We start from the raw sequence: 27023 nt of genomic DNA on the forward strand, positions 1-27023 counted from the left end.
CCATGGCATTTTTTCTGCTCAAACCTACAGTCCAAGAGCCTTTTTTCTTTTCTCTTTTTTTAACTGGATAGCTACTTCAAATTTCTTTCTTTTTGGGGGATGAATATGGCCCAAAAAGATGTTTGGGAGAACGAAAAAGATGCAATTATGACTTTTTAAGGTAATCTAAAGCTTTTGTCTAAACTGATTTGTGAAACTTAAAGCTTCTGCTTAGCTTGTATGTTCTCATTTTAAGTCTAATGGCTAGCTAGGAAATCTTGAGAATCAAGATGTGATCCAGGTAATTTGAAGGCTTGCAAGGTGATCTAGAAACCACTGAATGCTTCAGGCTTTTGGCTACTTTAACAAAAGAAAGTAGGACTCTCTTTCGTATGGCAAATTACGGGATAACAACTTTACTCACCAAACATTTCTTTATGTCCAATTCCAAACTTTGTAGGGCAGACCATTGAATCAGTGGTGGAGGCAGTTTTTATTTTTTATTTTTGTTTTTATTGGTATAAAATTATAAATATACAAAGTTGCCATCTTTATTCAAGTCAAATGACTTGGCTTGGTATAATGGTAAGTCATTTAAATTAAATTTTGAAAACTTAGATTCAATTCCTTCTAGGCCCAAATTATGCATTGCTCAATTTTAAATTTTAAATTATTTTTCTTTTATCCTTATAGAGTAAACCCAAATTTTGAAATTATTTTCTCTTTTTATTATAGTATAGAGAAAACTGACTGTCCTTAGTAAAAGATACATTGCTTAATTGCTTAATGAGTATAATTTTTTACTTTGATTTTTCTTACAATCTATTAATTCAGTTTGAGCATTTATGTAATATGTTCTTTTCCTAAAAACCCTTTTTTTTTTTAACATTTCCTTAGTAAAAGATATATTGCTTGAGTATAATTTTTTATTTTGATTTTTCTTACAATCTATTGATTCAAGTATCTATACAATATGTACTTTTCTTAAAATCTATTTATTTTTTTAACATAATATTACTAAAATATTTTGTATTATTGTATATAATATGTTATGGTCTTGTGAAGTAAAAGATGGATTACTTAACTGCCTAAATAGTATAATTTTTTATTTTGATTTTTTTTACAATTTGTTAATTCGATCTGAGCACTTGTGTAATATGTCACATGTTGACATGAAAAACTAAATAAAAATGTAATATCTCTTTTTGCAAACTCTTGATGTCTGGCTAATTCTCAAAAGTCACTCTTTTGATTTTCAAGGATTTCCCTATTGAATGAAATACATCTAACTTTCAAAAAAAGAATGTAATTAAAATATTTAAAAATTTTCAATAATCTTATCTTACATTTTTAAATTAATTAACAAAGTGATTACTATAATCATTGATACGGATTTAGTTATTGATAAATTTAAAAGTATAAAAATAGTTGAGAAATGCCTAATGTGAACATTTAATATTTTTTTTATTTTATCTCTATTTATATTGATGAAGTTGAAAAATTATATTCAAATTGTAAATAAAATTTTATGTTATATTTTAATTTTATTTAAAAAATAATTAATTTTTTATTCTGACTTGATCAATAATCTTATATAATCACCTTTTAATCACTTTCCATTCAAAATTTTAAATTCTCCACTGCATTCAATGTGATCTGGCCATTTTCCAGGAAATTTTGAGTCCGAGGTGCTACTTCTGCTGCCCACACCGGCTTTTTCGGCTTCAAGGGGTTTAGCTCATTTCCCCAACTGCAGCCCAAATGCATTTAAGAAGTGTTGAATCCAGTTTGTTATCAGATAGAGAGGGATTCCAAACAAATAGGCCAAGGCCTATCTTATCTGAAAAGATAGAAATATGGACTATGCTGTTGTTCTACTAGAATTACTAATTGTTTTCACACCATTATGGCTTAAACACCATAATCACTCAATGATATAAATATTCTTCAATCTAGCTTTTGAGGTGTAATCCATGAATAGGTACATCAAATCTAAAAAAGGATTGAGGCACCATATAATCGGCAAATTGACAATGCCCAACATGGAAATAATTGTAAGAACGATGCCCTACCAACCAGATGTAAAGACACCCCATTGGACATTGATTTTCCTTGTTCACACCATCTTCTCTCTTGGTCCAATTCATGAATACGCTTTTCTCAAGGTTGGAGCTTGCATTTCTTTTTTTTCTTTTCACCTACTTTTTTGTGAAGAGGGGGGACATTATTGGACGGTTGTGACTATTTCTAGCTTAGTTATGTGATGGGAAATCACGTCAGGCTTGTGGCCTGCTTTGAATTTGAACACTGTTTGCTTGCCCCGGCAAAGAAGGCAGAAATTAATATAGCTTCTCGTTAGCGTCTCCCTGGCTTATCTCATCTAGTCACGGCACAACGCTGCCTAGCTTTTTTCCTATGGACAAGGGAAAGTTTTAGTCAAAGGTAAATCGCAGGCCGCATTGCATCTAATAGTGCCATCTTTTGCTTGGAGAATATTAAGAAAGAAAAAGAATAGAGCGAATCTTGTTTTAACTCTATAGTTCCATTATGGGGCTTCACGATAAGTATCTCGTTTAATTTGATTAGAGATAAAATGCTCCCAGAAGGGAGAGATTCCCTTACCTGCTTGGCAGCATGAAAATCGGAATTTGAGTTGAAGTTTAAGGGAAAGTCGGAGGCAAGAACCTTCAACTCCAAATCCCAATCAAAAGCTTCAAAATCCCGATTTACCCATGAAAGAACAGAACAAGATTGAAACATACACATTTCTTGAAAATCATGTTAAGAAAGACATTGGATTTTCTGGCACGCTATCCTTCACTCCAAACATCATTAATCAAGTATATGAACAACCTCTAGCTCTATCAACAATTAATACAGTACATAACATGTAAAGTCTCAAACACAAACACCAGCCAAAACCAGATGTGCTATGGTAAGGATCGACAAAAAATAAAGAAACATGGGATATCCCTTCTGCAGATTCCCTACAAATTTCATTTAGAAAAAAGCACCGTTTCTCTTTGTAACAGCGTAACTCCTGCTCCTTGGGAAAGCATCAGTCTTGACCTTGATATCCTCTTCAAAGTCACAAGGCTTGTCTTCATCAATCCTCCCAATCCCAACACTGCGACTTCTAGGCACATTGTTTGCTCCAGTTACCGGAGACTGCCTTGCCTCTTGTCTCCGAAGTAGGTCCAACTGAACCTTGTTGCCCAAACTCCTTGTGGAAGCAGCCTTGATAAGCTCCCTCAAGTCATTGTCACCGTTGCTCGATTTCGCCGAGCTGACGCTATAGCTCCTAGGCAGAGTATTGACTTGGCCTGTAGGGCAACCCATGACGGTGCCATAATTGATCCTGTCCGAGTACTCTGTCATGCTTTTTATGTAGAAATCCCTGGCCTTGATCAGAATCCTGAGGGGTGCCTTCAGATATCTGCTTAGTTTGCTTTCTTTGCTGGCTTTCTTGCTCATGTTGCTGCTTTGGGCAAATCAAGAAAACAACAGAAAAGGCTAAGAAACAATAGCGTTAAAGATCCTCAGACGGAGAGTAGTAGTAGCAGAATTAGATTGTTTGGAAGCTATACTTTTGACGATTAAAAGAGGGTCGATTAAGATGGATTATAAAGAAGGGGCTAGAGCACTATAATTGCAGAGGAGGGCCAATCCTTTAAAAATTGCATGAAAGCGATTTGGCTGTTCCTTGCATATAAAAAGGATTACTTGGGAGCTTCCAACGAACAGTTCAGGGGATGAAATATTGTATGCATTTTATGGACTTTGTCAAGGCAATGCCGAAGGTATGTTTCACAATTCAAACAAGGTAGAACAAGACATAAGATAAAATCCAATCTGCTACACTACTTCCCCTTTTTTTTTTTTAACTGAGATAAAATTATTAGCTGAAAAATTGAAAGAGTCGTCCGGTTCAAAACTTTAAAAACAAGGACTTAAGTCAATAATTCATTTCAATATTGAATAATTATCTCTCCCTTTCTTGTACTCAAATTTTGTCCATTTTAATTAGATTGGGTGAGTTGTCAACGCCACTATGAAATAATATTGAATTCTACTTTAAACCAACACGCTAAAAATAAAGAAATATTATATAGTTTTAGTCAGTGATCAACACTCTGAAGCTTAACTGGTCAAGGAATGAGCTAGCTAGCTTGATAGATTCAAACATTATTTACTATGGTTTTGTTTTTAATTTTTTTTTTGGTTTTTAAATTCATTTTAACTTGCTATAATTTGCACAAATTTAACATTTACAACCTATTGCAATAATGATGGTGTATATCCAAAGAATGTTTTAATTTTTAAGCAACAAAAGAAATTATTATTGCCATTAAAGTTGTCACCCTAATTATTAAGAAGAACATTAGGATATCTGATATATTATTAATGTATAGATTTTATACGCTATTAATGAAATAAATATTGTCATCTCATTAATAAATAAATTTAAAAGTTGAGAAGTCTGAAAAAATAAATATTCATAATTTTTAATATATTTTTTAAATACGATATATACACTTACAATGGATCAAATATAAATAAAAAAAACACTTACCCAAGTTACTTTTTCTATGACTTCATTAGATTCAATTCTTGCTTATACAAGGAATCAAAAGAAAAAAATAATATATATTGTTTTTATTTAATTTTTACTTAGTTCTCTTTCTTTTAGTATCATGCGTATTGGGATGAGAATATTTAAATTTCAAGCAATTAATTTAGTATTCAACAGATATGTAAAACAATTAATTAATTTACCACTTGAACCACGCACCAATAAACTACATATTCTACCAATAATGAGAAATGTTATGCTTACGTCCATGCCCTATTTTATTACTTGTATTTTATAATTTCCTAGAATTGATCCACATTTAGTATAAAGATGTTTTGTTTTTAATCACATGAAAATGACCTTCAATTTCCATAGGCTGATTAGGAGAAAAAAACAAAGGGAAAAACATATTCTTTATAAGATTCTGAAAGAGATTGCAAGATTTCGAAAAGAATATTAATATGATGTACAACAATTTCCCATGATCTGACCCAAAAAAAAAAAATCAAGGTTCTTATTATCTTGGTCTGCTAACATGTACCTTGCTCAAGTTAATTAATTAATTATTTCAATAACCAAATACTAATAATTATTGTCTGCTTATATCAAGTCAATCCCACATTAGCAGACTAGCTTGTTCATTTTATGATAATCTTTTTTCTTATTTATTTTTGCTAGAAACTTTTATTATAATACGATTGATCAAAGTGAAGCTACTCACAACAATAATTAAAAAAAATAAGCTAATCTCGTTCTAGTTAAGGAGGTCCCACGCGTGCAACCTAACTAGATGTGAATGACATTATTAATTATATGAATTGAAAATTAGTTAATTACTTTGCACTTATCATTATTTTATTTTTTTTCTTAAAGAGCAAAAAGTTCATGAATGTATAATTTTGAGTCAAAGTTTCAAAGCAAAAATGGGTTTTGAGAAGCGTAATCATTTTATATATTTTATTAAACTTTAGAATATAATGAAAATCAGATAAGCAAACACACAATTATCACTGTAATATTTAATCTTTAAAATGACATCTTGAATCAACCAAATGTAAAATATTAAATCTTTCCTTTTAAAATTGTATGATATTTTTTTTTATGTCTTTGTTTACGGATTCAAATCATATAAGATATCTCAGTTGAATATTTATACAATTTATATGCATATCTTATAAATATAATCAACTAATGAAATCTGATATCTATGGTATAACAAGGCACAAAACAAAAAAAAAACAAAGTCAACTTTTAAGGGGATGAAAATTAGTAATATAAGATTTGAGAAATGAGTCATCCTATACAAGGCTTGCTGACCGAGTTGGCATTGTAACTTTGACTTTTTTTGGTGGAGGCCTAAAACTCTAAAGAGATGAAATGAAGCTTGAATACATCTTCTTACTATGACTTCAACTTTATATGGTTAAGAAATGCATGCCAAAATTAGATGATCTATCTCATCATTTTGCTTGACTTTGAATTCGATATTTCAGATTTTCTGTTGTATAAAGTTACATTATCATATGCAATTTCGTTAAAGAAATATTTTAGAACATTCAAACTTGATAGTTTAAATGAATATATTACCAAGTGAATTTGTGTCACTATATGGATAAGAATCATTAAGTAACTTGTACTAGATAATTATGGCATGCCCCATTGCTTTAACTTGTATCAATTTAGAATGTTTGTTTTTCTTTTCTTACTTCTTAGGGAACATAATCTTATTTTTTGATGAATAAAATTACTGAGCTTTTGAAACATTGATTCAAATTCATCAATTTGTTCATTAGCCACCTGAACATGAATTAACATTTTTTTAATGTAATTTAGATTTTTTTTAATTAATTGTCTACCATGTCAAACGACACCAAAAGAATTTTTCAAATCAATTTCTAATTATATGATCCACTTGAATCACTTTAATTAACCAACTTCATGGATTCTGTCGAACAAAGAGAGTTGACTTTGTTATTAGTAATGCTAATTAGGTGGCTTTGCATCCCTAATATTATCAATTTAAGGGAGCAGTGAGGCAGTGTAGCAAACTTCAAACCTCCAAATGGGACTAACTTCATAGAGTACAGAAGGGTCAGGGCTGTTTACCAATTTGCAAAGCCCTGACTGGTTTTGATAATTAATTCTGAACATTATGGCTTTGGAATTCAACTGAACACTAAAGATTTTGTTCAATTAATTCTTGTTATGATTAGTAGCTTGTTTGAAGCAGGAAGGTTTATTAATTAAAAATAAGAAGCTCCATGAAAATTGACTGGAATTGAAAACTTGTAGTAGTTCAACTGCTAAGGATCAGCTCTTACCCTCAAATCAAAAGCCTGACATTTGTGGATAACCTTTTCTTGTGGTGATAGGCCTGCTGCAAACCCGGATTTCTGTCAACTTTGGTTTCATTGATTTAATCCCCATTCTACAGGCCATTTTGTACAAAATGGTTTACTGGCTCTGACTGCCATCATGTTCAAAAAGGAAAGCTGTACATTGACAGAAGATGATATCTTAAACAAGTCTATCGCCTGAAAATTTGTTAGCTACAGCCTACATACATTGGGTTCATAGTCATGGCTAGAATGTGAACTGATGGTGATTAATCCCAGCCTGTTCCCATGCATTGTCAGTGTCTGGACTTGACTCGTGAAAGTCAATGTATAGAGTAAGAACAGGGTGCTGATTCCCCGGCCTGTCCCAAGCAGGACTTTCCAATGGATGCGGGATCAGAGATGTTATTGTTTTTGGCTGGGGCAGTCTGTCTACTCGATGATTATAGGATAAGTGCAATTAAGCTCAAAAAAAAAAAAAAGACTTACAATGGGTGTGGGATCAGAGACCAAAGCATGCACACCCAGTGGGACTCGAACCCACAATCGCCTGATTAGAAGTCAGGCGCCTTATCCATTAGGCCATGGGTGCTTGCTGATGCAACTAAAAATCATTTATAGTTCTAAGCCGTCATTATATCCTTTATCGTATTATCCATTAGTAAAACTTTGTTTTGTTGGCTTGGTAGGGGAGTTTGCCAACCATAGGACATCATAGACCATCGCTGCAGCCGACAAAATAGCTTCACGTTAATTGAATTGGAATGCATGCTTTAGGTGTGTCAAAGAAATCTATTTGGCGAGGAAACTGCGTGCCTGTCTGAAACTAGAAACTAAAAACTAAACACATGCTCTGCATGTGCCAACTAAAACACTTGTGTCTAAATTTCAACTAGAACACTTTCCAATCTAGCATTGCAATTATGTGTTTTATAGCTAGACAGATATCATCATTGTTGTTTACAACGTAAGGTAATTAAACAAAATTTCAGTTCAAGAGCCATATTACAGGTTGGTTATAAGTTCATGGGTTTATCACCTCCTATATTTATTAGCTTGAAACTTTCCCCTTCAATGTATACTCATATTTATCTTAGTTAAATAGTATCCTAACTATAATACCTTTGAATAATATTACATTTAGAATTCAGCTAAGTTTGTACTTGAATATTTAGCTTAATAAATAAATATATATATATATATATTATTTAAAAAAATTAAATTTAAATCTCCACTTCTCTCAAATAAACAAAGAAATCAAATATATTTTAAAAATTCGTTGAATAAAAAGATACTTATACTTATCATTAAACTAAATATTCAAACTTTTTCCTAAGAATTACATTTCATTAATATTTCTTTTTATTGAAAAGCACTTTTTTGAGCACCTCCTTGATCCATGGACACTTCAAAATTACTACTAATACCTACCAGGCTCCATTTGCAAACTAATCCGCAATCAAACAGCCCAAAAGTAAATATTGGACCGGTGTTGATGATATGGAAAGAGTTAGTACTCGGGCTTGGATTCAAGGATGTTGATGGGCATATTCCATTATTCCATGGGCTGCTCTCGCTTTTGTATGTATGTTTCCTATTTGTTACTACTAATTGTTATTCCCGATTATGATAATTAATTTTTTGGCACCATGAAAAATATTATAATTCGAATTTATTTATTTTTTTAACAATCACGCTCCTTTTGTCACTTGATTTTAAGTTATTTTTGTCTTTCGTAATAAATTTGAAGCAAGATATATAACTAAATCTCTATTTCAAGAAAGAAAAAACTTATGACAAGCAATTACAATATAATATATATATATATACTAGATAGCAATATTTTTTATTGCAAGTAGATGAGGAAGGATTCAAATTCTGGACTATATATCGTTATAATATATTTCTCTTCATACATTGAATTTTATCATATTAATTTTCTACAATGCTTATTTTAAGATTATTATTATAAATAATATCTTAACCAACTTTAACAAGTGTTAAAGGCATTTGGTTAACAAAATCCTTATGAAAGATATTTATAAATAATATTTAATTTACAATTGAATGTGGTCTGACTTTTCATGTGAAGTTCAAATTGATCAAAGAAGTTCCTACATCTTTTCTAAGTAGAAATTTTGAGTATGTTTAAATTAAATTAAGTTACACTTTTCGCTTTACCTAGTTTTGTTTATAGCTAGCATCAACTATAGTTGGATTAGTTAAATTGAAATTGATTACTTTAGTTATCCATTCTTTTTTTTTTATGACAAACATGATAAAATCAGTTAAACCTTAGACTATGATATTTTGTTAAATCAAGTGGGTAACAACAATGAGGCGACGTTTCTTCAACATTTTAAATCACTAACCTAAATTAATTTAAAATCATCATTAACTTAAAACCATTGAGCTATGATTAAGATCTTCTCATGCATTGACACACATTTATAAAAGGAAAAAAAAACTAATATAAAAACCTGATCACTGCTGGGAAAAATCAGATATTTGTGGGTCATGTGACACCCTATATGGGTAGCATATGCTCATGTGATTCCCTGTTGTTCTTAGACTTATTAAAAAACTTAGATTTTGATATTTATTTAAAACCCATTTCTTTTTTCTTTTTTTTTTATGAATCTTAGAATGGACACCCTCACCCCACCCATCTTAAATAGATCACCTAAAAAACATATGAATCCAAATAAAATTACCTGTCAATCCTTAAGATGCAATTAATCTATAATTAATCCAACCTCTCTTATCCAGTCTGGAACCTACTCAAATCTTTAATACCGTTTATGATTCAATTCAAACCTAAATCCATTAACTCAATTTAATTAAAAAAATTTAATTTGAGAGCCCAAAGTTCCTAATTTCCCATCCAACTCTTTGAAACCCTAACCACCCATTTTTCCAACCCTAATTACACCATACCAACTTATGTGATACACACTCACTGCTACCTGCAACAAAAAGAAAAAGGAGGGAAAAATTAAAAGAAGAACATTGTTTATTTCAATTAATTATTAATTAATAAAAAATTAGAGAAAACAGAGGAGGGAGCCAGGGGGACACGGTTCCCAGAGTCACGTGGCAGGGTGTGATTGGTTGGGTGCGGAAGTGGGGCAAAGCCGGTCAAAGCAAAGACCGGATAAGCCAAACGGCAGAGGCGTACAGTCAAAGCAGAAACTGTCACGGTCAAATGCTTTGCTGGCACTTTACCTAAAATAAACACTAAACACAACAAAAAAATAAAAAAGTGAAGGAGGGGGAAGTTCCCCATAGTGGGCCCGGACGAGGGCTTTATTTGTATCATTGGTTCTCCCCTTTTTTTTTGGCCTTTTTTAATAGTAAATGAGAATTAAAAAGAGAGAGAGAGAGAAAAAAGAAACTTTGGTTTTACTAAAATAGTGACTGAAATATTCGATTTGTTAAATCGAGATGTGGATTTAAGTTTAAGTAAAGACTAAAGGCTGATAAAAAATTTTTCATATTTGCCCGTGGGGGTTTGGTGGACTCTAGTGAAATTGGACCAGCTTTTTGCTTCGTGCGGGTACCCCTTGTTTCATTGTGAAAAAGACTATTTCGTCCTTTTAGCTGATTCTCTTTTTCACCCAAGTTTTTTTTACCCTTCACAAAATTTTAATTTAGGTTAATGATTCATTGTAATTTGATATTTCCGTGACAAAGAGTTGAACTGAAATTTCTCTCTTCCATTGAGGTTGAACTCTCATCATTAGTGATTTACTAGTTCAAAATATCTTTTAAGTCTTTAGATTATTAGTTTTGAAATTGGATTGTGTCCACATAACATATGTGGATGAAGTTCTTAGATGAGATTCGTTTAGCTAAAAAACAAACATCAAATTACAATTTGGGAAGATTTGGATTCATTTTCCTGTTTCTTAACAAAAGAAATTTCTCCAATAGTAGTAAAAAGAAAAACCTCAAATTGGAATAAAATTTACGAGGGACATATATGGAAAATACCTCTTTGGGATTACTTTTATTTAATTGTTGAACTAAAGCACTTAAAAGTAATAGCGGGAGATTACGGTAAAGAACTGATATGACTGCACGTGTGGTGCGCGGGTCGAGGGGCTTAATTACCGGCTACAACCCGCAGTTCCCGGTAACCCGATAAATTTCAACTTTTCAAAAAATTCGTTACTCCAGTAAAAAAATTAAATAATTCATTCAAAGAAGAAAAAACAACATGAACAAATGCATTAATTTATAACTACTTCGATATTATAATTAGTTTTTATTATTTTCCGTGAAGGGGTTTTTTTATTAATTTTAATTTTTTATTTTTATCCAACAAACAACTGCCCCAAAAGATGAGCAACAGGGAAGCCTTTGCAGGACGTGGCTTTTCTCCGCTCTTCTCTCTCTCTCTGGTGGTATGGCCTCTTTTGACAATAAATTTTTTCTTCTCTTTTTTTTTTCTTCTCTCTCAATTATCTTCACTAAATCTTGAAAATTTCATGGTTTTCTTATCTGGGTAGTTTTTATTTTCTCAAATTCTGTACCATTTTTGGTTGGGTTAGGAAAAAAAGGGCTAATTGATTAGCTTTTGTACTATGTTTTCACTGTTGATCTTTGACTGCTTTCTTTAGTAGTATCCTTTTTTTTCTCTAGTTGTTTTAGCTGTTTTGAAGGCTTGATGATTCCAAGCAAACCTTTTTTGTTTTCACTTTTTTGAAGCTTGAACAAGAAGTGAAAGATGGGAGCTTCATTATTGTGTGTTTATTGGTGATATCATTATTATTATGATGATGATGGTAAAATGACGGACTTTTGACCATAGAAAAGAGATTAGGATAAAGCAAAGGGAAAGGAACAGGGAAGTGAGATAGATATGTGTGAGTTTGTACAACAAAGAGGGAAAAAAAGAGAGTATGTTTTCTAGCTTTGTGATTTGTCAATGAGAGAAGAATTGAGTAGAGAAACACCAACTTTCCTTCTTTTTTATTTCACATCTCTTACGTATAACCTAGATGTAATGTGCCTTGAAGGGAGCTTGTCACTGCAGTGAATTTAGAGTGTCTTGGGGGAGTGGTGGAGGGGTTTTAAAAATCTTTCTTTTTTGGTTCCTTGAGAATCTGTGTTTCTCTTTTTTCTTTTTTGAAGGTGAAGGGAGGGTTTCAAAGATGCCTATGTTTCAACCCTCCAAGAGGGATGGGGTTGTTTCTGGATTTGATGGTAGTGGTGATGGACAGGTTCTAGATCTGGATACTGCTGTTAAAGATGGGGTTCTGGGTGGTGTTGGTGGTGGTGGTGGAGTCGTTGGTGCTGGTGTTGGTGAGAAATTGGATCTGAAGAAAATGATTGAAGAGCTTGATTTACCTGAGATTCCTTCTGTGTTTATTTGTCCAATCTCCCTTGAGCCAATGCAAGACCCTGTTACCCTTTGCACTGGCCAAACGTATGAGAGGTCCAACATTCTCAAATGGTTCAATTTGGGCCACTATACTTGTCCCACTACAATGCAAGAGCTCTGGGATGATTCTGTTACCCCAAATAGAACCCTTTATCATTTGATTTATACTTGGTTTTCGCAGAAGTATTCGCTTATGAAGAAGAGATCAGAGGATGTACAAGGAAGGGTAACTGAGCTACTTGAGACATTGAAGAAGGTTAAGGGTCAAGCCAGGATTCAAGCCTTGAAGGAGCTGAAACAGGTTGTGGCAGCACATGCTACGGCTAGGAAGACGGTGGTTGATGAAGGTGGGGTTGCTGTAATTTCATCCTTGTTAGGCCCATTTACGTCCCATGCGGTTGGTTCGGAAGCAATTGGGATTCTTGTCAATTTGGAGCTTGATTCAGAGTCCAAAACCAATTTGATGCAGCCGACAAAGATTTCATTGATGGTGGATATGTTGAATGAAGGGTCAGTGGAGACAAAGATCAATTGTACGCGATTGATGGATAAGTTGATGGAGGAGAAGGAATTTCGGTCGGAGAGCATTTCCAGCCATCGTCTGTTGGTTGGGGTAATGCGGTTAGTGAAGGACAAGAGGCACTCGAATGGAATTTTGCCTGGACTTAGCTTCCTCAGATCTATATGCTTGCTTAAACAAGTTAGGAGCTTGATTGTGAGTATTGGAGCCGTTTCTCAATTGGTCGAATTGTTGCCTTCTTTGGAACCTGATTGCTTGGAATTAGCCCTTTTCATATTGGATACATTATCATCTCTGCCGGAGGGAAAAGTAGCATTGAAGGATTGCGCAAACACAATTCCCAATATGGTGAGGCTGTTAATGAGAGTTTCAGAAAGCTGTACTCAATATGCATTGTCCATTTTGTGGTCTGTATGCAAACTTGCTCCGGAGGAATGCTCCTCGGTTGCTGTAGAAGCTGGTTTAGCAGCAAAGCTGCTTCTCGTGATTCAGAGTGGTTGCAATCCTGTGTTGAAACAAAGGTCTGCAGAGCTCCTGAAGTTATGTAGCCTAAATTATACAGACACCATCTTTATTTCAAAGTGCAAGCTCACAAGGACAATCCAATGAGGGAAATTTTGCTAGCTATCTTTTCACACTGCCTTTTGGCAATGAGGCAAAGGAGTTAAAGGGCCTGCCTTATTTGGGTCATCAAATCTTCCGAGCATGAACGATCATACAAGATGGGGGTTTGAGGTATGAATTAGCTCTCCTGTATATATTTAAGCACTTCGATTCCAGCAATTGATTCAACTTACTAAAGAACACTCATAATGTGGCAAGTAAAACACATTTCTTGCTGCAGTGGAATTATGTCAAGTTCTCTTTTCCAATGCCTTGTCAAATAAACCCCCAAAAGGAGAAATGATGTAAAAATGTTTTATGTGCAATGGATTAGTGTTGGGGTATATTGTTGGATGGGAATACGTGTAAGAGGAGTGCAATTTGTACAAGTCTTTGGAGCTTGCAATTACAATTGTAATAGACAAAAGAATCGCTTTGCTCCTTGGTCCTTTCTTTCTCCCAAGTTGTTCCTGTGGTAGGGGCCTTCCAATTTTCCCTTTAAGTTGGTGGGAGTTTTGCTTTTAGCTCCACAATTGTAGAGACTGGAATGCCTTTGGACTTCAAGTGTCTATTCAATGTTCACAATGAAAATCAACCATTTCTTTTTTGCATTTGTTCTTATTCTCCATTCTGCATTATCCATATATTTAGGATTATGTTCTCTGTTGTCTCTCGCAAATCGATCAATTTAACTCATTGTTAGCCCCCAAAATCATGGATCCCTGGCCCTGGTTGCAAGGGTAAGATTTCAGCAATAAAAGAAAGATAAAGGGGGGGTCTTGGCTTTTACACATGCGTTGAACTACTACTATTTCGGGGGAGGTCACTTTGCCAACCTGGGTCCATTATGTACTTTAAATATCCCTTTGTGGGAGAAGTTGAGGACAGAACCCATCGTCACCTCTTTTCCAATCACTGTTGTAATGAAAAGAAAGAAAAGAAAGTTGAGAACTTTCACTGCACAGATTGGCGAGGAACTCCTATTTGGAATCAGTAGAAGCTCTGCTCCACCACAGAGTGCAGCCAGCCTTGCCAGTGTTACCAATGCCACGGCAGAAAACAAGAGGGAAAAATTCATCTGGAATGAAGAAATTTCTATGTCAACTCAGTGGTTTTAAGCTTTTCAGTCTTTCATAATTTCCATCTTAACTATCTTCAAAAAATTTGTAGCGGGGGACTACCTGGCCTTTCTGTTTCGGAGACAAAACACATTAGTTGCATTTTGGCACTTTTGACTTGTACAGCTATTTTATGGTACACCATTTCCTTCTCTCTCTGTCTGATTCAACATCAAGAAAGCAAGGGAAAGATCCCCTTCCAAACACTTCCTTGCCTTCTAAAGGGACCTCTGAATTAAAGGGACCCCTTGGCATGGCATCTTTGAATGGCCGTCGAGGCCCAAAAAACCCATGAGAAAAAAAACTTGCTCATTACTTTAACAAGAAGCCATCCAGAATCTCCTGTTGCAATTATAGTGACCTTGCAGTTACATCCATTTTTGAGGGTTTTTATTTATTTTTACTTTCTGGACCTCTTTTGTATTTGTTTACTTGCATATAATTATCCTTTTTCTCACGATTAGTGGGGCTAAGTTAACCGTCAAATCTTGTGGGGTCCTGGCAGCACCATTATTAGAAGATACATTCACTCTAAGACCAAATGATTATGATTGATAATGAAAAAAGGATGCTATTTTTCAAACCCTTCGTCATTGTTTAATACTGAATAAAGGGATAATTATCCTGTTTTTGATTAAGGGAATCAGTGACGGCATGGGGACAAGTTCTTGCATCAAGTTGAATGAGACTTCGATGGCGGGGAAAAGGCTTCCTTTCCTTCCTGTTTTCTGTGTATTCAGAGTCGCCACCATGCGCGCACACGTGCATGCTCCTGACCCAATTCTTTTACCAAAATTCAAAGCTTAAAACACCATATTTGAAAGCTTTGTAGAGTCTCAAGTGGATTCAGAAAAAGAGAAAGGCTACAAGGGGGGAAAAGAGGGATAGAATTTGTAACTGAAAAACTGGGATTTTCCAAACAAAAAAACAGAGCATTTGTTGCTACTCTAGGAAAAAAACATTATTGAAACAATTGAGTAATGCTGAAGACTTGAAATTTTTGCGTGATCATTGAATATCTGAAACCCTGCACTCTTTTCCGGTAACAATGCTGATTCATGAAGGCCCACTTTTGAAGAGATCATGTTCACACTTTGTTTGTAGTGGACTCCATTAAATGATCTTTGCACAGCTAGCTTTGTAAAAATTTCAAAAGCCAACACCATAACTTCATAGTTTCATCAAAATGGCTTTGCATATCTTTGAAGAATTATAAGCCAATTTATACTTTGCTTTGTTTTTGCACCAGATTCGGTCGCTGCACGAGTGCAGAAAACTTCCGAATCAAGTAATCAGACAGCATACCGCGTTCACATTTTAGATCAAGGGTGGTTTTCACCCCTTCTATCATGTCTAAAGACCATCTTCATGCCTTTCAAAAATACTAAAAAAAATATCATCATGATTTTCAGTTTGCTCACCTGAAGTTTGATGAAAGTGATCCAAGCTGAACGCTTAAATTAAATATTTAAATTTGAGCTTATACTTAAAACCAATATTACATTCTTTTTAAATGAAAATATTAAAAAAGTTTTATTCTTAAACAACAGTTACATGTTTCAATCATTATCCATTTTACATCACTTTTTAAAATTTACATGTTATTTATATATATATATATATATACACACATATGCTTAATTTAATAAATAAAATTTATTATCAATTTAATTAATAATGATTACGACATGAGACATGTATTTTAAAGTTATGTGTATATTTACCTAATTAAAATATATATTTCATGTCATAATCATCAATAAATAAAACTTATATATGTAAATTTTATCGATAATAATTATTTCATATATAAAAATATATATTTCAAAATTTAAGTATAAAAATTTTCAAATATTACAATTGAATTATGGAATAACCAATGACGCATTGCTTTGTGATCGGTTAGAATTGCAGTGTGAGATTTGCATTAAATTGTCGCTCGGCTCTCTCTTGGTTGAAGAATGAAGGCTTGACTCCGTAAAATATTTCGGGCACCGTCCTGCCTCGTAGCAGCCCCTTACGAGCATTTCCGTCATGAGAAAGTTCTTCAGTTTCATCCAAAACTGACTCGTCAGTACCTTGAATTCTTGCTTGACAACGATTACAGAGCGAACACAACATATACTCCGACAGCTACCCGTGAAATACTTTGGTCAAAGTGGAATCATAGCATATGCTTCTGCTAAACTAGAATTTCATTCAATATACTTCCCTTAACACAATGTAAATTTAAGAGTAATAATAATAATAATAATACACAAAAGGGGTTAGTAACGTCGAGTTTATATATACAGCACCCGTGATTGGTTCACGAGAAATGGGAGGAGCTTCCCCCCCTAGTTTGACTCACGTGTTCCCATGATTGGCTCGGTGGCCGTGGCTACCATCCCTCGGAAAGTAGCTTGCAGACTAGAACAAAAATATTTAATGAATGTTACATGGGGCAGGAGGAAATGGGATTGAAGGGCCCGTTAGGAACTTGCTTGAAATATACATTTTTTTATTCGGTACAATATGATCATACAATTAATAAGCATATTATAACATGAAACGTGACATACTTTCAAATATAATGACTCTCTACACAACTAAAATAAAGTGTTTTATAATAATATCACAATGATTTATCCGTAATTGTCACTTATTTAAAAATATTACTTATTCTTGTATATAAACGCCTTTATTTTTTGTTTACTTTTTACTTTCATATAAATAAAACGAAATAAGAATAAAACAAAAGCATGACATAGCTCATAAAACTAATTAATGGAAGATTATATCATAGGTAGATGGGATAGCATCTCATTGTCATTGTAAACACATGTTTGATCATATGATGTCATGAGTGTATTTATTGCAGGTCTAGCAGATGGAATACATTAATTCATGATTGCTTATACCATGACTGATAAACATGATCATGGCTACCGCCTAACTGATCGCCTCCATTATTTCTTGGATTAGGTAATGTCACTGGACCTCATATAATCTTCATCCGCCCATCATTAATGTAAATTAATTGAGTTTAATACCGAAGAAAATTTCCATTCATTTGTCTGGTAAATTGAACAACTTTCTTCTGGCAATAAGGCCCATAAGCTAGTAATTATGTTGACTGCCCTCCCTCCTTTGTTATCAAACAAAGAATTACTCAATAATGAAGGGACGAGATTTTCTCTAATGTAGGAATAATTATTATATATAAATGATAAGAGTCAGTGGCTTTGACGTCAGTGCTTATGAGAAAGCAAAAGAAAAACCCGTTTTCCTAGATCTCACAAGAATCTAATCCGAAAGTTAAAAAACTAGTTTGTGAGAGGAATTTTGCAGTACATTGTTAATTTCAAGGGAAATTATATGCCCACTTAGAGAAATTCAAAGGGTCAGTCGGGGATACTGTGCTGCCAATGGTTTTTTCAATTTTAGTTTTAACTGTTTCTTTGCAGTGTAGACCTTTTATCTATTGCTGTGAAAGTACAAGTCATCTTTTTATTTCTAGCCAGTAAGTACGGAGTCACCTTAACTAATTGAGTTTCTTCTTCTTCAATTATGTATCCCCTACAATTCCTAATTTAGCCAGGTGGCTTAAAAGCATATTATTTTGGTACAAAATTTCAAAAATATAAATTCATTCAAATATCTGAAATATTATTCATATGGCTAGCTAGTCTCTCTCTCTCACACACACATATATATATATATGTATGTATGTATAGTCTTGTATCTAGACAGCTTCAACATTAATTGCAAAAATCAATTGGGCTTTTGGGTTCTAGCTATAGGCTGCTACCAGCTTAAAGATGGATGGATACCCATGAGCCATAAACTTATTGAGCTTTTTGAATTTGAGTCAAGATCAATTACAAATTTAAATTTCTTTAGCAAGTAGCTAGGCAATATACTAGAAGATTCAGGCCTCCATATATAGGGTGAGTTAAACATATTAAAACCTGAATTCGTCATAACAATAACTGCATTTTTGTTTTCATTTAATCCAAACTAGCTTGTATGAAATCTATTTGGTTTTAAGATGAGCCATGCCATGTAATTTTCCATGTTGAATTCAAGTTTCTTCCATTTGAATTTCTGGTAAACTTGCAGATTTGAATCATATTATTAAATCATGTTTGAAATTTTGTATCACCCATTTAAAAATTCTTCTTACGTCATTGATAGAGAGGCATGAGAAGATGTTACCATCAATCCATTAGTCGGTAAACTAAAAATAGTGTTTTTCATAAGATAGAACGAGCAATCAGATGTATTTGAACAAAAAGACAAGAAAGTATTCATCGAATACTGATGATATAAGTAGGTTGTCACTAAACTAAGACGTCAGGAACATACTTTTTGTTTTAATTTAATTTACACAGAACTTGTTGATATTTGAGTATAAAATTATAACCAGCAAAGCTTTCCATCTCATCCATTGCATTCTTAAACAATAAAGAAATGTTACATGTGAAATTTTTAATTCAAAATGTTAAAACGGATGGAGTATTTAAATATTTGATTTAATAATAAATATATATATTTTATGATGAAAAGAAGTGTTAAAAGGGAAAGAAATCATTAAGAAGCAGCTTCGTTTCCAAAGAGAGCTTGTATAATATATGTCTAATAAAGGTAAAAGTGAAGATTATTTGGGATTCTTAAAGGAAAATGGAGCTAAAGTTATGAATGAATATTAGTTAAAAAATGAGGGCACCATGGCAGAGATCTTAGCTATTGCCATTGTTTATTTTTGGGTCAAAGATAGCTAAGAGAGAGAAGGGGGGGTGACGGAAGTGGTCACGTGTGATATATTCAGAGGTTAGTGAGAGTAGAGAGAGATTGGTCTAACAAGAGGCGGCTGGTCTACCCGCACGAGATAATACCTTCTCCAAATAATTGCTTCGTTTTCCTCTCATGGCTGGCCATCACTCTCACAAGTTATCACTAATTTAGAAATTTTATAATACCTTTTTTTCTATCTCTTATTGTTTTGGTTTTGTTTGTTATAACAGGTTCAAACCTTATCATCCTTTCTCAAGGAAGAAACACTGTTGAACGCACGAATGGGCCCGGAAAAGAAAATCAAAGAAAATTATGGAGGAAACTCTTTTTTTTGAACCTTTTTTTATGAATGGAAATTTGGTCAACATTTCAGGCACTTTGACCAGGCCGCTGCCTATGTAATTGAAAGCACTCAGAACCAAGCCGGCTGCGCTGCTGACAAAAGACGGTTTGAATTTGTGTTTATCAGCACTCAGCGGATTCATCCCACCGTCGCTTCCCTTTTCGTCTTTTTTCCATCAATAATTTTCTTGTCCCCATACGTGCGATCTTTGCTCATGTTGTTTTTCTATATATAACAGAGTCTCCACATTCTAAAACTTCAGGTCCAGGTTTTTTTAAAAAGCCTTGCACGTACTCCATACATTTTCTATACCGCCTGTCACTATGGAAGCTTATTCATCCTATTCTTCTTCTTCTTCTTCGACTTTACAAGGAGCAAGAGGGTTAAAAGTTGCACAGCCTTTCCATGCATCACTTCATTCAGTGCGTAAGCCATTGGCAAAGCCCTGGAAGAAGCCAATCGCGCCATTGCCACCAACACCACCAAGAGTTTACAAGGTCGACCCTATAACTTCAGGGACTTGGTTCAGAAGCTTACCGGTGCACCTGAGTTCATGTCTCAATCTCAGTCGTCGTCTCAGCTTGAACTGCCTCATCACCAGCGTCTTCAACGAGTGGCGCCTCCCCCTCTTAGCGTTGCAGCATCGCCATTGTCTAGGGCAGAAGTCTCCGCACAATTGCATCTCCTTTCTGGATTGGATCATAGTGCTAAAACCCAGAACCAGAAATTCTCAGATAATGCGATGATTACATCGAATTCATCACTTGGATTGAACTTGTCACCATCTTCTTATAATTGGTGTGCTTTCCCAATTCTCAGTCCTGGAACTTTGTCCAGCTTGGAGCAAAGTACTGTTCCTTAAAGATATCAAGTATCAACGTACTATATATATATATATTATATATATATATATATATATATCCTGAAGATTATTAAGGCCAATTTCCAAGTTAGTTCACTTTTCATTCTTGCTTGAGCTCAAAGAGAATGTATGTAAGATTAAAACTACATTCGTTTGTTGTAGTAGTACTACATTATGGTAGAACTAATGATTGAAGTCTAGCTTCATCTTGTTCATTACAATGTACTAATTCCAGGTGTAGCCATGAATAAAGCTACTTATATAATGTACAACTTATTATCAGAAATTGGCTTCAATATCCTCCTTCCCTATTCTCCCAAGACTAGTATAACTTCTTCCCCACCCCTCCTACTCTCTTCAATATTTCTCTGCTTTTTCCTAGTTTGTTTGAAAGTAGATTGTTGGTTAGGGCTACTAGCTACTTGTGTTAAGAGGTAAGGTATAGTATTGTCACTGAGTAATTAAGGGTGACAAAGTTGAGGGGCCAGAGAGATAAAGACAAGGCTGGAGATACAAAATTAGAGTAATATGTCCCTTGTGGAAGAGGATTGGAAAATAGGGGAAAGATCAATGTTAGATCGAGAAGCTTTGGATTGTCCTCTACCAAAAATGAGTTCCTTTAAAACCACATCAGCTATATTGGTGTATTAATGTAGATAATGAGTTGATAATAGCTCATTATGCAAGAAAGAGGAATCCGATATATGTTAAGGTAGGATGATAAATTGATATACTCAAATTATATACGTACCTGAAGAAAAAAGGTGGTGCTCAAGCATTCCAATGAACAATTAGGGGGAAGATTAACCCTGGATTGAATCAAACCAAAACTCTCGACAATGTCCCAAAACATGGAATCAACTCAAAAACCTTACCACTTGTACTTACACAGTTAAATCCATTAATTTAATTAATTGAATGCCTAACATTATTGTATAGTTCCCTAATTATGAGGTAAATTACCAATTAGCTAGGACAATGGTAGACTACAGGTAGAGTAATAAAATTGTACGTGACAATCAACATCCATATATACATATATATACATTAATGAACTATAAAGTACCTCATGAGTTACTTAATTAAATAAAATTTTGCGATAAGATTTAAATCTATTATTCATCTTTGAATGGGTGTAGTTTTATCGTTATTCATTTTAATTTGGTACAATAACAGTTAACATTAAAAGAAGATTTTATTGAGTATTCTAACTCTTAATTATTTTTGAATCAAATTAAAAATATAGTGATAAAATTATATCGGTTCAAAGATAAATGGTAAATTTTATCCATCATTTAATTTTTTTTAAAGGTATTAGAATTCATAAATTCAAGCGGCGGTAATTTTGCCCCCAAATCATGTACAAGGGTAGTAATTTCCAGGTTTATGCATCTAAATTTTTTTGATATAAGGGAAAAGATCAAAAGGACTTATTACATCATTCTAGGTCATGATATGTTTACACTGTCTATAACTAAACAAGAAACAATACCATCCGGAAAAGAAAAAAAAATATGTAATCTCAAACAGGTTATCTAAAATTTTTTCAAAATTACATCTTTTGGGATTAATGAAGTTTTAGCTTTTAATTATTTGAGGTTTTTTTTTTTTTTGTGAGGTGCATATAAGGAAGTTCAACCAATTAAATTAAGAGATCTTGATTTAAACTTAGGGCTTAATTAAGATAAATGTGCTAAATTTAAACCAAATAATGCTCAACCTAATTTATGTTCTTGAGGTACAGCTCTTATATAAAATGAGTGAGTATCCCGTTTTAGAGATTTTAGCATAAAAGAGAGTAATGGGTAGTTGAAGAAAAGAAAACTAACGAGAGAAAATAATAAATAAAATAAAATATAAACGAAAAAAATTTTAATTAGGTTTCATTTATTTATGGTAGTAGAGATCACATTTCCAACATGTCCTTATTTGTTTAAGAAGTAGATTTTTTTTTTGAATTGTTCTAAAGATTTGGGATTAAATATTTATTCATTTTATTTGCTTAATTTTTTTAATAATTTTCCCATTCAAATACCCAAAAAAGTTTATTTCCTCTTTTATTTCATATAGAACCCTAGAAAACGGCATGCACAAGCACAAGTTTGGTAGCCAGCTGTGCTGGAGACTGGATGACTGGGTCTTCTTGTGGAAGGGAAAATTGTGCGTTCCACTGTCTCTTTTCTTCCTCTTACAAGAAAGAAGTTTTATATTTCAACACAACTCTCTCATTGGGGACTCCATGTTATGTTATTAGTCGAGAGTTTAAGAGTGTTGATTCTTGTCATGTTCCTTATATATATTCGTGGAAGATTGAAAGATTTAGTTCTCAGACGATTGGTCCGACAACTAAGTAAGAATTCATTCCATTGGTTCTGTTACTAAATTATCCAGTTTTGGGACGAAGACCTAGGAGTTCATCACCTTTTTTTTCCTTCTTTTCAGTCACCTTCATCGTTTCAAGGAAAAAAAAAAGAAGTTGGGTTGTTTGATTAAAAGTTAAAATACTTTCAAGTTTTAATCGATATTACATAAAATTTATTAATTTTTAAAATAAATATTCCACCTTAAGACTAAAATTATAAAAAAATTAAAATATTTTTTTATTAATTTAAAAAATTATTATTATATTTTTTAAAAATAAAAATAAATACCCAACTCACTAAGAAAGGGAGCACCGGTTGATATTCTCAAGGAGGAAAGCACCGAGATGGGGAGTTTTGTTTTTTATTAATAAAATTATAGAATAATAATTATAAAAATTAATTAAAGATAAAATTATTTTTTTATTTTTACCATATTAGTAAGTTGACAAAAATACTAACACTTTGCTTTGCCGACACTTTATTAAAATAAAAAAATATGAGATGATGTTTTGGAGGATAAAAACCAAGGTTTTCTGAAAGATTAGTATGTCGGTGAACACCAATCTATTGAAAGTAGTTGCCAATTCATACAAAGACCAAGATAAAGATGAAGACTTTCCTTCAAAAAAAAAAAAAATGAAGACTTGGACTGGAGGGACTGCTCCCTGTTGTTCTTTAAAATAATACTCAGTCAAGAATAGGAAAGATTAGTGCCAGGAAACGATGCTGCTTTGGATGAGTGATTGAATTACTTTATACTCTGCGTTTGATTGGAAGGAGCGTCTTTTGTCTTCTCCGGTGGTTAGTCTACATTTCCTGCTTGCTTATATCATACGTTTGCCAATCGAATATAAAGATATTTCATCCTTATTTTTTCTTCCTTGTTACCAATCATGGCCATTATATCGTAAGAAGGGCTGCATGAAATTTAAGTTCTGAAATAGAAAATGAAGAATAACAGAGAAAGATAAACAGCCTTCGATATATACATGAAAAAATGCTACATCATTGCATGGTATGCAAATTACAAAGCCTGTCAACTTTAAGCAGGATTGCTTTGGGAAAATCGAAATGATGCAAGAGAAAAAAAATCTATGGGCAGCTAGTATAGTTGTCTATTGTATACACTTTTTAACTTTTAAGACTGAACTTACACATGAATTTGTTAGCAAGTATCAGTTCCACCCCTATTGATCCCAATAGTTTCTTAGCTGTGACATATGTAGGAGAAGCTCATCTCTGCCCAGACCAGTGACACTGCTAGTCATTATCCATGGGGGGTGTTGTCGATAGTTTTCTCTAATCAGTTCTTGAAAGTCCCTGATGTTCTCATCAGGCCTTTTTCCTTTGCTTGCCTTCATTTTGTCACACTTTGTGAAGACAAAAGTCATTGGTATCTGATAGCAGCAAGGACAAAAAAACAAGAATTAAAAAAGAGTGAGAAACAGCTAAATTTAAAGCTGTGTGCCACTAAACAGGAGAATTCAAGAGTGTTATAAGGACATCCTCACATTGTTGCGTCCAAGCCAGTTAGCACAGTCCAGGTCAATCCTCTGAGGTGGGACACTTGCATCAATAAGAAGTAGCGTAGCAACCAGAGTCTCTCTATTTAGAAAGTAGCCTTTAGTGAATGAAGACCAATCTGTTCGAGCAGCATCTGGGGCTCTAGCAAAGCTGCAAATAAAATGAACCTTTCAAGCATTAGATTCAGAACAATTATGTCAAGATGTCATTCTGCACATAACCAAGATACTTAGAGGTAATTAATTTTTTACATTCTATTATCTGAGTTAAGAAAAATTACAGATTAAGCATTAATTATAGACATACTAAAGCAGCTAAGAAAGCAGGGTGGCTAGCGAAACAAGTGAAGCAATTTCGACACTACATCTATTTACAGACTTATTTATTTCCAAAAATGAGAACTTAATTAAGTGAGAGAGAACAATTCAGCTGCATACACTCGTCTGAATTGGTTAGTTCACATTTATAGTGAGCATTTGATGTACTGTTACCAGCAATTAATGTGTAATGTTCAAGAGCACAACTACACGAGGTTATAGCTAACTCAGGCCCAAATTAGAAACTATGCACATTGACAAAGGATGTGTTAATAGTTCAAGAAAATGCACAAGCCAACTATTCGAAAAACATACTAAACCACATGCCAAATTGCAAATATACAGCAACAATTTGCACTTATAACTGCCCTTTGTAAGTCCACCAAGTGGTGTTCTGAAGAGACTTGAAGAAGAACCCTGCCTATAACTTGCTATGAGGTCTTACTTGCACATGGATAATGCTTTACGCTATTGGGTTCAGAATTAGCATTCTGGATGTCGGTTTCTTTAAACAGGACCTCTTGTTGCCAAACCATTGTGTTTTCTGACTAGAATATTAGGAATTATATGTCAGCCTAATACTGGCTTATTCAGATTATATTTATAAGTCAAACAATAAGCTGATTGTTTTTTCTGGTACATGAAAACCAGAAATGAAATCCTCATTGCTGGATAGAAAGTTAAACTGCAAAAATATCCTGCATTGCTTATTTGCTTCTCCCGTTCTAAGTCCAGGCTTGTGTTTTGGGGTGAAAATGTTAGCTCAAAACTAGCAAATCTCAATAACTAGGCATATAAACAACCAATTCGTCCTTCATGGAGTGAGAGTGAAATAATTCTGTGTTTAGCTTTAGGTTTAAATTATCTTTGTCTAACATGGAATACTTATGTCACGCCCCAATATTGCAGGATCAGACCTCACATAGAAATGACAGCAAGATGTAAGTTTCCAAGCAAGAGATTCTTACAGCCTAACAAAGCTAGGCAAACAATAGAACTTCATCTCAAAATTAGTCTTAACTTCCTCCATAGGACAACAACCAAATTGTCACCCCATTACTAGCTAATAATGATAATAATAATGTTTACCCATCACAGTCAGCTAAAACATTCTGGTAGACTAGTATCAAACTACATGGCAAATAAAGGAATTTCTTTAGTTGCATGCTCCATTGGAAGTTTAATCCTTTTAAAGCTTACCAACAACTATTTAAAACGCTTAAACATGAATTCAGGAAAAGAAAAAGAGTTCTCATTGTACTAAGTAGCTAATTAAAAGAAGAAATCAAACATACCCATAACCAGGCAAATCCACTATATACCAACTTTTATTCACCAAAAAATGATTAATAAGCTGTGTCTTCCCTGCACATTCGACAATCCCAAAATAAAAAATGCAACCCAATTAAAAGCTCAGAAACACTAATCGAAAAAAGCAGAAATTTAAAGGAAAAATTCTAAAAAGAAAAAGGACCCGGTTTCTTAGAAGTGAGAGCAACTTCTTTTTTTCGAACCAAAGCATTAATAAGCGAAGACTTGCCCACATTAGACCGACCCAAGATTGCAAACTCGGGTCGATCATCTTTGGGACAATCCTTAGCCCGACCGCTACTCTTTACAAACTCCACTTCCTTAATCTGAGAATGACCCGCGTAAGGTCCGAGTACGATGTTGGACCCTGGCAATATCATTTCATCTGTTACCTCTGCCGGGTCGACCCCAGGTGGCACGAATAATACTGTCTTCGCAAACCGCGCCCTCTCAGACAGTGGCTGCTTTGCGGCTCTTGAAGCAGAGACTTTAGGTTTAGGGTGGGGGCGCTTATGGGTTGAGTAAGCGATGGTTTTGTTGAAAGAGAAAAGAAAAGAGAGTGATTTGGCCGGTGGAGAAGGGGGTGATGAAAACGAAGTAAGATTGAGAGATAATAAGCCATTCCGAAGGAACATTTTCTGGGAAGGATTGGTCAAGAGCTGCAAAGTAGCTTTACTTGCATGAGCTGAATCAGCTCGAGTTTCATCCAAGGGTTGTTCGCCTGGAGAGGAAGAGAGAACCGGGAAACGAAGAGAGAGGAAACAGCAGGGCCTGTGTTTGGATTAGAAACATGGATTTGGATTTAGGATATTTTCTGTTAGTTTGACCCAAAATGCAAATTTAAATTTGGGCCTGCATGGCCCAAATGCGTTATCTGATTACCGGATTAACTGAATTAAATCGATTAATTCTGTTGATAATCAGATTAATTAAAAATTTTGAAGGTATGGATTTTAATGCAATCAAGCTTAATTTTTTTAATTTTATTTTTGATACTAATTGCATAATAAAT

The 27023-nt window shown here is 33.9% G+C and overlaps 3 protein-coding genes, 1 non-coding gene and 1 pseudogene across 5 annotated transcripts; 2 read left to right on the top strand and 3 right to left on the bottom strand.

The window, feature by feature from the left end:
* Positions 1 to 2824: 2824 nt before the first annotated feature.
* Positions 2825 to 3736, bottom strand: LOC110409647 (uncharacterized). Its single transcript, XM_021419074.1, has one exon. The coding sequence runs from the start codon at positions 3451 to 3453 to the stop codon at positions 2980 to 2982; it is 474 nt and encodes a 157-aa protein (XP_021274749.1). The 5' UTR covers positions 3454 to 3736; the 3' UTR covers positions 2825 to 2979.
* Positions 3737 to 7407: 3671 nt separating this feature from the next.
* TRNAR-UCU (transfer RNA arginine (anticodon UCU)) lies at positions 7408 to 7480 on the bottom strand. The gene has a single exon. It is a non-coding gene; the product is annotated as a tRNA-Arg (tRNA).
* A 3742-nt stretch (positions 7481 to 11222) lies between these two features.
* LOC110409536 (U-box domain-containing protein 30-like) lies at positions 11223 to 14018 on the top strand. The gene is made up of 2 exons (XM_021418904.2): positions 11223 to 11294; positions 12025 to 14018. The coding sequence occupies exon 2, from the start codon at positions 12045 to 12047 to the stop codon at positions 13401 to 13403; it is 1359 nt and encodes a 452-aa protein (XP_021274579.1). The 5' UTR covers positions 11223 to 11294; positions 12025 to 12044; the 3' UTR covers positions 13404 to 14018.
* Positions 14019 to 19883: 5865 nt separating this feature from the next.
* On the top strand, positions 19884 to 20699 carry LOC110409701 (uncharacterized; annotated as a pseudogene).
* A 3115-nt stretch (positions 20700 to 23814) lies between these two features.
* EMB2001 (P-loop containing nucleoside triphosphate hydrolases superfamily protein) lies at positions 23815 to 26785 on the bottom strand. 2 transcript variants are annotated; one of them, XM_089785783.1, is made up of 4 exons: positions 26241 to 26785; positions 25996 to 26065; positions 24371 to 24533; positions 23815 to 24256 (listed from the first exon to the last, which is right to left on the bottom strand). In XM_089785783.1, exons 1-4 carry the CDS (start codon positions 26644 to 26646, stop codon positions 24047 to 24049), a joined length of 849 nt encoding a protein of 282 aa, XP_089641909.1. In that variant the 5' UTR covers positions 26647 to 26785; the 3' UTR covers positions 23815 to 24046. The 2 variants fall into 2 exon arrangements, with proteins under 2 accessions (XP_089641909.1, XP_021273781.1); XM_021418106.1 differs by having other exon boundaries at positions 26175 to 26785.
* Positions 26786 to 27023: the final 238 nt, after the last annotated feature.

This window comes from Theobroma umbraticum, unplaced genomic scaffold (genome assembly GCF_002168275.2).
Source record: "Theobroma umbraticum cultivar Fairchild unplaced genomic scaffold, ASM216827v3 scaffold_44.0, whole genome shotgun sequence".
Taxonomy (NCBI): Eukaryota; Viridiplantae; Streptophyta; class Magnoliopsida; order Malvales; family Malvaceae; genus Theobroma; species Theobroma umbraticum.

Bases quoted from the DNA above. Each gene is read 5' to 3' on its own strand.
- LOC110409647 (XM_021419074.1), bottom strand. From the start codon at position 3,453: ATGAGCAAGAAAGCCAGCAAAGAAAGCAAACTAAGCAGATATCTGAAG.
- LOC110409536 (XM_021418904.2), top strand. From the start codon at position 12,045: ATGCCTATGTTTCAACCCTCCAAGAGGGATGGGGTTGTTTCTGGATTT.
- EMB2001 (XM_021418106.1), bottom strand. From the start codon at position 26,646: ATGTTCCTTCGGAATGGCTTATTATCTCTCAATCTTACTTCGTTTTCA. The intron at 24,534-25,995 runs GTATGTTTGATT...TTTTATTTGCAG, and splicing joins GTGGATTTGCCTGGTTATGG to CTTTGCTAGAGCCCCAGATG. The intron at 24,257-24,370 runs GTGAGGATGTCC...TGCTGCTATCAG, and splicing joins ACTGGCTTGGACGCAACAAT to ATACCAATGACTTTTGTCTT.